Source organism: Dermacentor silvarum, chromosome 8, assembly GCF_013339745.2.
Source record: "Dermacentor silvarum isolate Dsil-2018 chromosome 8, BIME_Dsil_1.4, whole genome shotgun sequence".
NCBI classification, from domain to species: domain Eukaryota; kingdom Metazoa; phylum Arthropoda; class Arachnida; order Ixodida; family Ixodidae; genus Dermacentor; species Dermacentor silvarum.
In genome coordinates this window covers 8,430,571-8,446,098 of record NC_051161.1, presented here as the reverse complement: position 1 = coordinate 8,446,098, position 15,528 = coordinate 8,430,571, and the positions used below count along the sequence as shown (strand labels likewise).

The 15,528-nt window shown below is 47.3% G+C and overlaps 1 protein-coding gene across 2 annotated transcripts in view; it reads right to left on the bottom strand.

Moving 5' to 3' along the window:
* LOC119460587 (cyclin-D-binding Myb-like transcription factor 1) overlaps nucleotides 1-15,528 on the bottom strand; it is a 68,017-nt gene that overhangs the window by 15,957 nt on the left and 36,532 nt on the right. For both annotated transcript variants that reach the window (XM_037721596.2, XM_049672579.1), the window contains one exon: nucleotides 6,432-6,640. In XM_037721596.2, the coding sequence (XP_037577524.1) occupies nucleotides 6,432-6,640 (209 nt within the window). The remainder of the gene's footprint in view (nucleotides 1-6,431; nucleotides 6,641-15,528) is intronic.

Genomic DNA, 15,528 nt, shown 5'->3' with positions numbered 1-15,528 from the left:
TGCGCGTTCGCTCTCCGTGAAAGCGCGCGTCCCCAGCGCGGTGTCACTCGCACATACGGCGCGCAGCGACGATATCATCGCCCGTGGACTCATGCTCCTCCTCCGCATCGCCCTCGTTGATCTCCTCTCCCATTGTTGGGCGCACCTCGTTGAGAAGCGTGCTCGCTACCGCGCTTGTCGGTGAGATTTTCCCGCGGAAGCCGGATTATAACCGCTATTCGACTCACGCGGCTGCACTCTAAGTGGTATGCGTATACATGGAGTTCTATTGGAGAGTAAACAGGAGTCGGAAAATGCCACGTTGTAGCCAGTTCTGCACTATAAACGGTTATGTTATAAGTTGTCTATACTGTAAATGCTCTTTACGTGCATGTGTCTGAGTGAGTTCACCTCTGACTCTTTAATTTAGCTAGTTTTAATTGTGTTTCTATGATACGAATTTCAGCTAATACGAATATTTTTCGTAACCCCGTGAGATTCGTATCGAAATTCCACTAGTCATCAAATCAAACCAAGAAAGGAAAGTCAAATACTGAATTGAATATTAATAATGTACTGTAATATAAGGAGCAGTGGGGCTGTGGCTATAAGAGGGAGGACAACGACGAGGGAGATAAACCTTGTTTCGGTGCTCGATCGGCTGTGTTACCTCTCGCTGTTCTATCGTGCTAGTCGCGAACGCTTACTTCCAAAGTGCTTCACAACATTTGGTGGAAGGTGCTGGGCCTTTTGCAAAACTGGAACTCCGAAGCCGGACGATCCCTGTCCCCGATCCACCCCAGGCACCGCCTCCGGTCGTCTGTCTTGGCGCGCCGTGCCAACGGGATCCTCCCATATTCAATGGCACTGACGATAATGACGTAGAGGACTGGCTGTCACTGTACAACCGAGTGAGTGCCCACAACAAATGGACTGAAGCTGACAAGCTTGGTTACGTCCTATGTACCTTTCCGGGGTTGCCCATCTTTGGTTCCGGAACCATAAAGCTGACCTTACCACCTGGACAGCTTTCCGAACGACACTTTAAGAGGTCTTCGGTCGCCCTGCTGTTTGCAAACTTCGGGCTGAACAACAGCTTCGCTGTCATGCCCAACGAAAGGGCGAAAACTTTACCAGCTATATTGAAGATGTAGTTGACATTTGCCGGCATATCAACCCAGATATGGCCGAAGATGATAAGATCAAGAGCATCTTGAAAGGCATAGAAGATGACGCCTTCCAAATGCTCTTGGCAAAGAATCCTCAGACGGTCAACGACCTCCTCACGCTTTGCCAGAGCTATGAAGAGCTACGCAAACAACGGCTTTCTACCCGCCGAGCTCTCGCTCCGAACGTCGCGCTTTCAGCTCTGAGTGACGGTGTCAGTGCTCCTCCTTGCAGTACAGCCATCTTTGACCAAATGAAGCAATTTGTCCGAGAAGAAGTGGCACGCCAACTCTCTCTTCTGCCAGCCGGTCAAGCGTCAGAGTCGCCCTTGTCTCCTGATCTCCGTCAGGTGATACAGGAACAAGTCACTAACGACGTCCCACTTGTTCATCAACCACCTCCTACGCCTTACATACACTGCTGTTGTCGCGAATCTAAGGCCCCCGTCTGCAGCTATTCAATCCAGACCTACCAGCACCTTTCTCTCACCTCCGCACTTAGCTGCAACATATGCCCCTACAAGCAGCTACTGGCCGCCACAGCTGCCCGTGGACCCACCACGCCAATATCTCCATCAGTCTCAACCCGCTGCTCTCAATCCATGGCGCGCCCATGACAACCGCCCTATCTGTTATTCGTGCGGCCTGCCTGGGCATGTAGCACGGTTTTGCCGCCGGCGCGGATGATATCCTTCGGGTTCACTAAGGGCACAAAGCAGCGGTTTCGACTCTCCGTTCCGTTCCGCTCCTGCCGCTCAGCACTTCGAAGCCTCACCTCCTGCTTCCCGAACCTTCAATACCCGTCAGTCTCCGTCGCCCCGTCGGCGTTCTCTGTCACCGCTTGTCCGTCGCCCCGAAGCTATCCGAGAGGAAAACTAAATAACGCAGTTCCGGAGGCAAGAACTGCTATCTCAATGAACTCCTCAAGACCTCATTTATTTCCTGCGAACGTCCTTGAAGTTTATGCAGAAGACATTGCTATTCATGCACTTGTAGACACGGGAGCAGCGATATCAGAGCTTTCGGACCAGCTTCGTCTTCAACTTAGAAAAGTCGCGACGACATATTCTGCTGTTTCATTACGTACAGCAAGCGCTGCGCCGATTGAACCCTTAGGGAAGTGTACCGTGCGTGTTGTTATAAGTGGCACACTATAGCGTGTTGAGTTCATTATTTTGCCTTGCTGCTCCCATGCCATGATTTTAGAATGGGACTTTCTGTCATCCCATCATGCCGTTATTGATTGAGCCCGTGTGGAACTCGTTCTGTCGCCATTTGGCAACCACGTTTTTGAAGATACTGACGACACTTCCGGTTGTGTGTTCGTCACCGCCGACATCGAGATTCCTCCATACTCTGCCGTACTTGTACCCGTTTCCTGCATCGGGTTTCCCGACTCCACAGTTCTTTTCACGCCGTCTAAGCTTGTTGCTCACCGTCATCCCGTCTTGCTTCCTTTTGCCCTTCTTGCCATTCAACAAGGTTCCAGCGCACTTTATGTCTCAAACCTGTTTCCTTGCCCTGCTAGCTTGCTCCACGATGAGTGTCTTGGTTGTGCTGATGAAATCGAACCAACCTTCCTTTATGATGTGCCTGACGACCCGGCTTCGCCTCAGGTTGACGCTATGGCCCTTCAAGTTTCTCCTTCAACGCCGCCGTGTGACCCTACATTTTCCAGGTGTATTGATCCCAACCTCATTCCCGGTCAGCACGCCCAGATCGTCAATCTCCTTGACTGCTTTCGCACATCATTCGACCTACAACAATCTCACTTAGGCCGTACTTCCACTGTTGTCCATCCCATCGCTGACGCTGAACACGTGATCGCTGAGCACGTTGGAGACATGCTCCAACGCGGTGTCATACAACCCTCGCACGGTCCCTGGGCTTCTCCTGTAGTGCTGGTCAAAAAGAAAGATCGCTTCTGCGTGGATTACCGGCGCCTCAATAAGATCACCCGCAAGGACGTTTATCCAATACCCCATATTGACGACGCGCTAGACTGCCTCCAAGGCGCCGAATTCTTCTCATCTTTAGTCTTACGATCCGGGCACTGGCAAGTGCCAGTGGCTGAGTCAGATCGTCCAAAAACGGCCTTCATCACACCTGACGGTGTATTTGAATTCACCGTGATGCCATTTGGCCTGTGTAAAGCGCCTGCCACATTTGAAAGAATGATGGACAACATATTGCGCGGCTTCAAATGGCAGATATGCCTGTGTTATCTGGACGACATTGTTATCTTTTCACCGGACTTTCCTTCCCACTTACTTCGACTTGAACGCGTCCTCAAATGCATCGCCGATGCTGGCCTCCAGCTTAACTTGAAGTGCTGCTTCACCGCCCGGCAGCTGTCATCCCCGGCCATGTCGTGTTGAAAGAAGGTGTACTCCCTGATCCGGCGAAACTACAAGCTGTTGCCCAGTTTCCACGACCACAGACCTTGAAAGAACTGCACAGCTTCATTGGGTTAGCATCATACTTCCACCGTTTCATCCGCAATTTCGCCAGCATCATAGCACCTTTAACGCAGCTTCTTCGTGGTGACCACAACCTTTTGACCTGGTCACAAATTGCATGGATTGTGTCCATGCTGAGTTTCTTATCTACCCCATCGTCACCCACTACCAATCGCGCAATACGTCGCCAAGCACACCACTTCTCCATTCACGACGGGCTCTTGTACCGTCGTAACTACCTCCCGGACGGCCGCAAATGGTTGCTTGTCATCCCTCGGCATCTACGTTCGGATATTTGTGCAGCATTCCACGACGACCCCCAGTGCACGCATGCAGGTGTACTGAAGACATACACGCGTCTACGCGTTCGGATACTACTGGCGGGGGATGTATCAATTCATCCGTCATTATGTCCACTCCTGTCTCGTTTTCCAAAGCCGCAAAGGTCCTCCTCGTCATTCAACCGCTCCATTGCAGCCTTTGCCTTGCCCAGCATGTGCTTTTTATCGAGTCGGCATCGACATTTATGGACCTCTGCCAATCACATCAGACGGCAACCGCTGGGTAATCATGGCCATCGACCATCTTACGCGCTATTCATAAACTTCCCCTTTGCCCAGCGCTTCTGCACGTGACGTCGCCTGGTTTCTCCTGCGCCGCATCATCCTTTGCCACAAAGCTCCCAGGGAATTACTCAGTGACAGAGGCCGCGTCTTCCTCTCCGACGTCATCGAGGCTCTCCTCAAAGAATGCCGCATCATTCATCGCACCACTACTGGTTACTATCCGCAGACTAATGACATGACCGAGCGCTTTAATCGCACTCTTGGTGAAGTACGTTGCCAGTACGTTGCCTGGCCATGTACGTTGCATCCGACCAAAGCAAATGGGACCATGTTCTACCATTTCTGACTTACGCTTACAATACTGCCACGCAGACTACCACAAGATTTTCGCCCTTCTTTCTACTGTACGTACTCGAACCTTTTTCCACAATGGATACTATCCTTCCGTACCACCCTGACACCACAGAAACCACTACCTTGTCTGAAGCTGTTGCACACAAAGAAGAGTGTCGCAAGCTATCACGTATCTTTACGTCAGAAGACCAGCAACGCCAGAAGCACCTTCGAGAAACTTCCCATGCTCCTGCATCCTATGCTCCTGGCTCGCTAGTGTGACTTTGGGTTCCAGCCCCTACCCCTGGACTGTCACCAAAACTCGCGTCGAAGTACCAGGGCTCATACCGCGTGATCAACCAATCGTCTCCAGTCAACTATATCGTGGAACCCCTCGAGCTCCCTTTGGATCATTGCCGTTGAGGTCGTGAAATTGTGCATGTCCAGCGTCTCAAGCCGTACTATGATCCGCCTGTGTTGTCGTACCCATAGGTCGCCGGGACGGCTTCCTTTTCCGTGGGGGAGATAACTGTACTATAAAATAATGAGCAGTGGGGCTGTGGCTATAAGAGAGAGAACGACGACGAGGGAGATAAACCTTGTTTCGGTGCTCGATCAGCTGTGTTACCTCTCGCTGCTCTATCGTGCTAGTCGCGAACACTTACTTCCAAAGTGCTTCGTGACAATAATTATAAATTTAATGAAATCTTAAATGTTTGCAAATTTTGTGTGAGGAAAGCAGTTGCTTGATAAGCCTGGGAGTGAATATTTTCATGTCGGTCTTTAACAATGTTGCAGCTGTGTTGCTGGAACATCCACACTCTCATGGACAACTTGTGATGGCACTGGGAAGCTCTGCTTCGATATTTTGTTCTATAAAGGGTCCTTGCCTTAGCAAATCTGGCTATTTCTTTACAATATCGAAGAAGGAGTCATTTTATATATATTTCTGCACTTCCTGTGGCATGTAAGACAATTACAACTGATCTAAAACATCAGACATACCGTTAAAGAGCAAAAGATAACACGAGACCTATATAGCTAAACTAGGCCAGAGGTCTAGAGAGCAGTTTCTTGTGATGCCAGTGTGCCGTTAGAACAGCCCCACGCTTCGAACAAAAGCAGCTAATAAATTAATCTTGCAACAATGTGCTCAACCACAACAAATTCTAAATGTTCTTGTGCCACAAACTCTTCCTGGTGAAAAAATCAATTAGGAGATGGCTTTAGCATGTCAGGTAAGTTAGAGCAGGTAAGTTGAAGATAGTCATCATGGCAATGGCAGCCCTGCACACACTGTTGAAAAACAGCTCCACAAGATGTCAGCACCAATGCAGCTGCTATTGTGCTGATATCATAGGTGGCAGCACCAGGTGGCTGGTAGAAATGCCTAATCCATTCGAGGGGACAGATTGCGAATGTGCATATTCATCTTAAAATTTATTTTGCTGAGAAACTACACAACTCTCAGTCATGCCATTTAGTGCACATGACCATAATGCCCAGGCGAATATACAAATTTAATTACGATCTGTACATGTAAACAAATTTACATCTAAACCTTTAACAGCACATCACCTCTGCTAGTTATTGTCTGCTCATTAAAGCCAATTAACACAATGAATGAAATCGCTATTTCTGAGAACGGACAGTGAACCACATGACTTGACACCAGCATTTCGTCTGTATTGATGCTCAATCACAGGCAGAGCAGACAGGAAAGGGCAGGCACCAAGCAAGATGAAGTTATAAAATCCACATGAAACCGTGCATGTGTCGTGAGGTTTCCCTTTTTTGCACTGAAATTTCAACATGGACAAATCCCAACTTATAAGTTAAAGCTTATATAGAATAGTACTACAGATCAAACATACTCTCTTTTCCAATACACAGAATTATGACCTGTATAAATTAAGCAAAGTACTCACGGGCAGGGTCTGTATGATGATCTGCCCCTGAGGTAAAGTGGAAATGGGAATGCTGCTTTGGCCTGGAGTGGTGAGCAGAATGGCCTGTGGAGGGGCTGATGGAAGCTGGAAATTTTGTGGAATGACTTCTAAGATGCCATCTGCTGTTGCTGTCAGGGTTATAGGAGCAGCTGACTGCAAGGTTCCTCCAGCAAGACCAGGAGCAACAGCTGCAAATATACACTGGGGTGTAAGAACGAAACAACACCTCATCAAAAAGAGCTGCTATGCTTGTGGTGCTACATTATAAAAAAAAAAGGAATTGTAAATCCAGCTATTTCTCCGCACATTTTCCATACTAATTCTGCATATTGCATGCCTTGCAGAAGTCTGCTCGCATCAAATAATTGCTTGGACAACAAAAAGTACTTTACAATCGCTGCATGAACGAACCAATACTTGCCATCAAGGCAACCAAGTGCGTGAACTGTGATCTTAGTTACAGACAATTGCCAAATGTCCTCAATGCTTGCCCCCAAGGCAACCAAGTGCTTGAACTGTGATCTTGGTTAAACCATTTTGAACCTTTACAGCACATGGCTTTGACAACACATTTAAATGCGGTTTACAATGTTTGCAAATTTTGTGTGAGGAAAGCAGTTGCTTGATAAGCTTGGGAGTGAACAGGGTTAAGGAATGAATGAGCCTCTGCCAATGACAGTAGCCCACAGTCCACTGCCACGATGTTCTGTGGGTTATTGTGATCACAACCATTATGTTTTTTAGTATGTGCTATGTCAATTTGCTGCCTTCGACAATGCTGCACTCAATAATAATTATCCAACATTCTCACACATAATACAAAGGCAAAGGCAAATATGTGGCCCTGAGTAGTTCAAATGAATGCTAGTTGACCATGTGGTGTTCCTGTTAATGGCCTGAAATTTGCCACGCAAAATATTGCGCACCCTCTCCGAATGGACGAAGGCTTCAAGTGCGGTATGCATTGCCACGTGTTCCTCACTGCAGCCTCTCTCCGTCAGTAAGATGTCTAGAGTGCCAATTCATGTTAGTGTTATGAAATTTGGGATGTCACAGGTATGCTCATGTTTCTTCGGCATAAGTCGTACTAGAAAATATTGTGTGCATGTGTGTGTCATGCACGTGCGAAGTGTAGCAGGCCAGAGCAAGCTATAGTTACAAAGACTTCACTGCCTTTCCGTAAATAAATTCTTCTCTTTTTCCTTTCCCTTCACACACACAAACACAAACAAGCAAACACGCTTTCCCTTCCCCCTTGGGTGTTTCTTTTTAATCTTTTACAGAACTTTAAAAAAAAGCACAATTCTAATCCTTGAACTGGATGGCTTGAAAAGGCAAACAATACTTGCACAATAAATCGAAATGTATAATTGAGTAATTAAAGAAATTACTTAAGTTTAATTACTAATTAATTATGCCAATGTATTTCTTCACACACTTTTGGATTCATTTCTGGTGCCTCGCACTGGTGTCTCGCAACGAGAGGAGATAGTAGTAGGTTTGTAAACACAGCTGGTCACGAGATCGCACAAAACTGTCACGCCACGCTGACGTGTGAGATTCGCTGTTGCTAATTGTTTTTCTCCATCTACGTACAGAGGTGCCATGCGAAATCCTCTCCATCCTAACCGTCATCCTTACTTCATCGTCCAGCGGTGACAATTTTCTGCAGATGGGAGTTGACCCCATACTAAATGTGGCCCGATCACTGTTAGGTATAGGCATCTTCAAACCAACCGCTTTTCCCACGTGGAAACCCAGCTGGAATGACTGCTTTGCTTTTAGCAGCTGCCGATAGGTGGCGACACAGGTCCATGCTAGCACCGTCTTGACAACAGCTGGCTTACCCGTAGATGAAGGCAAATTCACATTTTTTTTTTTTTTTTTACCCAGGCAAGTAAGATTGCCATGTGCTATAATGAACCATCCGGACTATAAAATGCAATTGCGCTGCAAATTTTCAGTAAGTCAAAGAAAAGGTAAGCATAAAATAATTTTTATTCTACACTAGTATTGAGATGAGCAAATGCAGCTGCTCTTCAACAGGGTCTGCTCATTGCATCCAATGGCACCCATAAATTTGGTCCACTTCTGCCGCTGAGGGCCATCGCAGGGAAACGTATGCTTGACTATATCCAGCCATGGATGTGTTCGGCAGAATTCACCCGACATTGTGCTATGCTCGTGTTTTGTGTGTGGTCTTGCAGCACAGTCAATGCAGATAGTGCGAGAAATCTCAACGGGCACGAAAAAAACTGTTGCAGTGGCACGTCCCACTACGACTATTAACTGAGGAAGAATGGGAGTGGGGCAGTGAGGGGGCTAGGTCATGGGATGAGCAAGAGCACGTACAAGGAGCATGGTAGCCAACACAAACTCATGATGTAGCGCTATTGTTGTTAGGCTCTGGGAAGTTTACAAACCCACTTTGTTGATGTCAATGTCGTGAGCTGCTGTGCTTTGCGGGTTTCTGCGCAAACGCACTGATAAACCAATGAACCTAACCATAAGCTCTGTTCACTAGGCCCCTTGGGCTGGCACAGACACCTGGCTGCAGAAGTTAGGCATCATATATAAGTACAATCTGGAAAGGAACTAGCAGCTGCATTACTGCCTATCTATCAGTGGCTCTCTGATAATAAGCTCCACATGCATTGCCAAGGGAAGACGACTCGGAAGGCTGCTGAGAGCCTTGATTCAATAACATGGTCGATTCACCTAAAAAAAAAATGAATAAAAAATGCTTCACTGATTGCACTGAAGACTGATATTAATGCAGGTACAACATTGGAACTATATTCATGCCCACACAGAGTTCTGCGTCTCATTGTGTTTGAAATCAGGCACCATGCTCTTTTTAAAGTAGCAGTAAACAATGCTATAAAAAAATAAGGAGAACCAAGACACACCAGACCAGAGGCCACATGTCTAAGAAGCCCCACATCACAATACATTGGAATCTCGTTGATACGATTCTGCATAATACGTTTTTCGGGATAATACATTTCTTTTTCTTTTTCCGATACAGTTAAACCTGGTTATAACGAAATTGACAAATTCCCGAAAAACTTCGTTATAAAGAGGATTTCGTTAAATGCAGGTTCGGCACGAAAATTCGAAAAAAAGACGCTCACCGTATTTACTCGATTCTAACACATACCCATTTTCCGTGACTAAAAGAGAGGGGGAAAAAATCCTTTACAGTACCGCGCACATCATGCTTTCATACAGAAATACAACTATCGCTCAAGATTTACTCCCAATACACTAAAGTTGCGATCAACAAAAAAGTCCCAGTTTCGCCCGAGAGGCGAAGCATAGATTGCGACAGCAAATTAGCAGACAGCTATATGAAGTAAAGATAGTAGTTTTATAGGCCGTATAAACATTCGCTGTTTATCTAAATTGTGTGGGGATTATGGAAACCGATAATTCCGCACGTCCAGAGGTGCGCCAGGAGACGCGAGTAGAGCAGACGCTCCTTGCACGGTTCTCCCGCTCGGGAAGGCCAGGCGGCTTCCCGGCGGCGCGAGCTCACCCCCTCCCGTCGAACCGGTCACATACGTAGACCGTCACGTGGCCGCGGAGTCCCGCGCCCATTGGACCGAGCCCAGAACAAGGCGGGGCAGTCGCGATCGGCGCGACCGGCGCACGCCGGGGACGGAGGAGACGACTGCGAGCCGCGACGAAGGACGGAGCTCAGGTAACCATCTTGTTCCCTTCCTTTGTCGTGCCCTACCTTGTTCGACCACGCTCGACCCCGACAAACGTCGAGGTCGACTCTATAGCCTGCTTCCAAGCGAATTCCCCCTGGAGCAATAAACCCTGTTTGTACTTGTTACACTATCGTGCGTTGTCGTGTTTCTTCCAGTCCTGATACCGCCGAACCCCGGTAGTACAGGGCAAGCACAAGAGAGTTGGCCGTCAAGCCTAAGCCTTAGGGACAAAGGCGGCTTGAGAGAACCCGGAGACTACAATTGGTAGACCAATGCCTAAGCACACGTACTACAGCACATGGGCGAAGCTACGGGAGCTAGGTTCGAAGTGCGTAGGAGGCGGCCACATTGAAATGCCGATGGCGATATGGTAGCGCAAATTTAGGGTCGTACTCAATTCTAACGTGCAGGCAATTTTTGGACCCGTTTTATCGGGTCCTAGTGTCAGGTTCGTGAAGTGAAGCGCAGAGACTTGCGCAGTAACCAGAGAGACGCTGCCAGCACGTTGAACAAAAAAAAAAAAGTTATTTTTCTCTTCGGCAACATCAACCGGAAAAGGAGAGTGCCGGCTTGGCGGGCTAGGCCAGCTGCACCAAGCGGCGGGATCAGGTTTGAATGAAGGGAGGGGGAAAGGTCATGTCCACGGCGGCAAGATCACCGGGTCGAGGGATGCAGGCCCGCCTCGTGCACGCTCGCACGCATGCACCCATGCGCTCGCTCTCGCCTCGCAGTCGCCGTGAATTCGAGCGCACTAAGCGCGATGCCGCCGTTTCGCATTTCGTCGTGGCGGAGAAGGTGCTTCTGGGTGCTGCTCGCGCAGAAATGACAAAATTTGGGGCGAAATATCTAGGTTGTCGATGGGGAAAATTCGTTATTTTGAGGGGGTCTCCCGCTGCCACTTCGTTACATACTCAAATACATGTGCTTCTATGGAGTAACGGCGGGGAAATGAAAAACTTCGTTATATCCAGGAATTCGCTATATGGAGGTTCGTTATAAGCAGGTTTAACTGTAATACGATTTGACAAGATAATATGTTGGATAATACGATTTGCGGATGATAGGCTTTATTTTCCCATTCCCGTGAAGATCGTATCAACGAGATTTCACTGTACATACCAAAGACTACAATCTGGTGCCTTTTAGAAAACTGAAGAAAAGGTGAAACTTTGAGAGTCGATTTCTCAAAAGGGTCATTGCACGCAAAACGTCCCAGCCCAAAAACCGACCATCGTTGATTTTCTTGAAAAAAATTGGGCTAGATAGCTATGGGTGAATAAGGTTTCACCAAAGTATTTTGATCGAAAAAAATTTTTTGATCACGTGAGCGCTCTTTGAAGTTTCCGCAAAGAAGCAATAGTTGGTTGGAGGTAAATTTTTTTTATTCATGTCTGAAACTAGGTGTAATAACAAAGTTTATTTTAGAGCATTCTAGGGGCATCCTTCTTTCATATAATGTGATAACTGAATGCATTTTAGAATTTATCGCATCTATTTGGCTTAGTAAAAAAGCAAGAAATCTTGCATTTTCAGAATTTTTTTCGCATAAACTGCGCAAATTTTTCAACTACAATATTCCTTCTTCCTTTCCGCATGTTGCTATAGTGTATGCTAAAAATTATTTGAAATTCTTAAGGCATATATTTTTTTAGAAAAACACCTCCACAGTCGGCAAAAAGTGCATTTTTTGCGAGATTCATGTCACATATAAGCCTTAAGGCCCTCCAGATAAAAATATGTCAGATAGCTCAATATGAGCACCGGCCTGCCTCCTAGCTTGTGTTTTAGAAATCTTTATTTGAGTAAATTTTGTTTGGAGCAAGAAAAAAATTTTGGAAGTCAACCAATACCACCAGTAGGCACCAGTAGGCATTGCATACGTGCCGCCGTTCCCCTCGTCGTCTGATCGTCGTCCACTGTGTGTCGCCGTCTGCCGCCCAGGAGACGGTGGCTAGTATATGGGGTGATCATTTTTAAATTTATGGAATTTTTAAAAATCGCCTGTAGCAGATATAATTCTAGTCCTTGAGCTGGATTGTTTAGAGGCGGACAATACTTGCACGAGAAATCGAAATGCATATTGAACTAATTAACAACTGCTCATTAACTAATTAATTTCTTCATGGCGCATATTGCAATTTACAAATTGCAGCCACCAAGTTTGAAAGACGCATCCACTTAAAATAATTTCCAGGATGACACCAATTTTTAGATATTATTTCCTAAAGTGTGGGACGAAATAGGTGGGCGGTTACTTTTATGCTTCAATGCCTAGATGAGCATGTTGTTAAATAAATCACAGTTTCGCCTGAAAGTCGAAGCACTGATTGCCATAGTAAATTGGTGGACATCTATAGGACGTAAGGATAGTAGTTTTATCGGTCGTATAAACTTGTAAACACAGGCATACCAAGTAAATTTACAAGCATGGTGTCACGCATGCACAAGCAAACATGAACACATCTCACTCTATGACCGCTAAAAACTCGCTGTCAACACTGGGATGAGGAAGCGCGGCAGCAGCAGCTAGCGAATTGACCTTCGTGCTGGCACTACCATCAACGCGAACTATGCTGCGAAAACACAGTGCAGGGCATATTTTTTATTTGCATAAAAAATGACAATCCAGGCTGCAATAAAAAAGAAAGCAGGAACGTTACGACTTTCAGCACACATTTAGATGCAGTCAATTATTCTCAACAAGCCTTCCATTGCATCTTGCTCCCCAGGCCCTCCAGAAAATGCAAAGGAGAAAAATTCTTCTGAATAAAATGTTCTGAATGTAACACTCTGAAAATTTTATGGAAGTATCAGGGAGACATATTTGTGCCAATTTTCATCAACACCCATGTAGAAACAAGAAGTTGATTTCTAAAGCCACGTTCCCCCATGAGGGGTGGGTATGTATAAGCACATACAGGAAACAAAAAAGAAAATAATAACAGAATTGGGGTTACAAAATTGGGATGGTTGATTAATTTTTTATCCAATTAACAATTAATCATTCACCATTTTAGCCTTTAATCGAATAATCCTTTTCGATGCAGGGTTTTCAATTGATTCAAAGATTGAAACACTTTTGTAGGACCCTATTTTAATGTTTGAGAGGTGGAACCAAGTTAGAAATACAAGTGTATAAATACTTTTTTTTTTTTTCGAAAGTTCGCCCAACGGCATAAACCATTAAATATAGAAATGTAGGCCAGTTTCTGCGATGAACAGCAATAGTGCTCGATGGTTGCTTCCATAGAGCCATGAATCATAGTCCGGTGGTCGCGTAGGATGAAGGGCCACTGTTGGCAGGTAGCGCCGTCGTACCTGTCTTAGACCAGGGCATGTCCACAACAGGTGTTTGATTGTTGCCGCGGATGCTCGAGCTGAGCAATATGGGCAGGTATCCACAAATGATCCACGGAGGTGTTGTGGCCAGGCATAGGTGACCGATGGGGTAAGTGCCACCCCCACACGGAGACTCCGCAACACCACCTCCTCCTGGCGTGTAAGGCCGCCTGGGAGGTTTGAACCACACGGTGGAATTAAATCTTGCGTGGTGCGGCGGAGAATCTCCTTGCTGTGGAGGAAATCGCCCTGGGGGTCACTTGGGAAAGGTGCTTCCGCAGCTAGTGGCAGCTCACTGTGGGTGGCGGTGTCAGCTTGTATGTGAACAGAAATAGTGTCTCGTGGGATCCACTGTATCCTAATCTGGCCGGGCATCTGTGCAGTCATTCTGTGTATTTCATCTGCGACAGGGTGGGCATTGTATACCTTCCGAATCTCCTTTACGGCCGAGGTGGAGTCAGTGCGTATTATTATAACCGGTGCTGGCGACGTGGAAGCAGCTGTCACCAAGTTTGTTGCATCTTGTATGGCCAAAAGCTCAGCACTGACCGATGGGGCCGGAGTTGTCAGACGGTACACATAATTAGAACTTATGGATGGGCCCCCTTGCACCACGGTGGACGTAACCATTTGTGTGTCCGTGCAGCTCGCATCAGTGTAGGCCACCAGTGAACTTGTCGGGAGTGCGTCATCGGCTTCTTCCATGTGGCGGCGGAAGGTAGCCGATGGGCGAGGGACCGGATTTCGGAGGCGGCTGATGGGTTTGTTGTCAGTAAATTGCTGGTGGTCCCAGGGTGGAAGGGTGTCTCCCGAAGATGACGAGGTAGAAACCGAACTGCCCATGTATGCCCAAGTCAGCAGCAGGTTGCAGAAATGATGGCTTTAGATCCCTTGCTTGACGGCATTGATGAATCAGCTTGTCAATGGTGTTTAGTTGTGCCTCTTCCTGAAGTCTCGGGATTGGCGTGCATCATGAAAGACCGGTAACGACGCGCATTGCTTCCCTGTTGATGCATTCCAGACGGGCCCGATCTGTAGCCGTGAGGTGCTGGAATTGAGCCTAATAGATAAGACGAGGCTGCAGAACTGTTCGGACGAGTAAACGGGCAGTTTTGGTGCGGGCTCCCCCAGCCTTGGAGCAGATGCGTCTGATCAGATGAAGCACCCGGTGCGCTTGCTGCCTAATTTCACGTATCCAAGCTTTTGCTGAGCCAATTGCCGTGATGACGACGCCTAGTATGCGTAGCTGAGGAGCTGGTGTCAGAGCACATCCAGATAGATGCAGGTGGATAGGTGTGTCCAGAAGCTGTCGACGGCCCCAGCTGTTCGCAACCGACATGTAGAGCGTCTTCTCTGTTGAAAGTGTCAGTCCTATGGATTGACACCACTCGTCGGCTGTGTTGAGTGCTTGCCACAAGGCGGATTCCTGTCGTTGCAGGTCGTTGTGAACACTCCATACAGTAATATCATTGGCGTATATAATGTAGTATATGTCTGAGATCGCTGCCAGAGGCCACCCGAGGGGTAACAGTGCCAGGTTAAAGAGCAACGGTGCAAGCACAGACCCCTGTGGCACACCCCGCTTTGCGTTGAAGCTGCCGGTTGCGTGTCCCGCCACACGGATGGCAAACGTCCGTTTAGTGAGGAAGCACTTTACAAAATTACAGACGCGCTCGGGTAGTCCCACGCAACGCATAATGTCAAGTATAGCAGAGTGGCTAACTTCATCATACGCCTTGTGCACATCTATGGCTAATATTGTTCGCACCCGGCGAGTCCGATTTCCTGCCAAAACCATGCCAATAAGCGCTCCAAGGCCATCTTCTGTGCCCAGGTGCGGACGGAATCCAATTTGTGCAGGATGATACCACTTGAAATGTTCAAGCCACCAGGCTATTCGCGTAGCAAGCATTTTCTCAGTTCATTTGCAGACAGTGGCCGTTAAGGCAATAGGGCGAACACTGCGGAGACTAGAAGGGTCTTTTCCTAGCTTGGGTATAGGTATAACTTCAGCGTGTGTC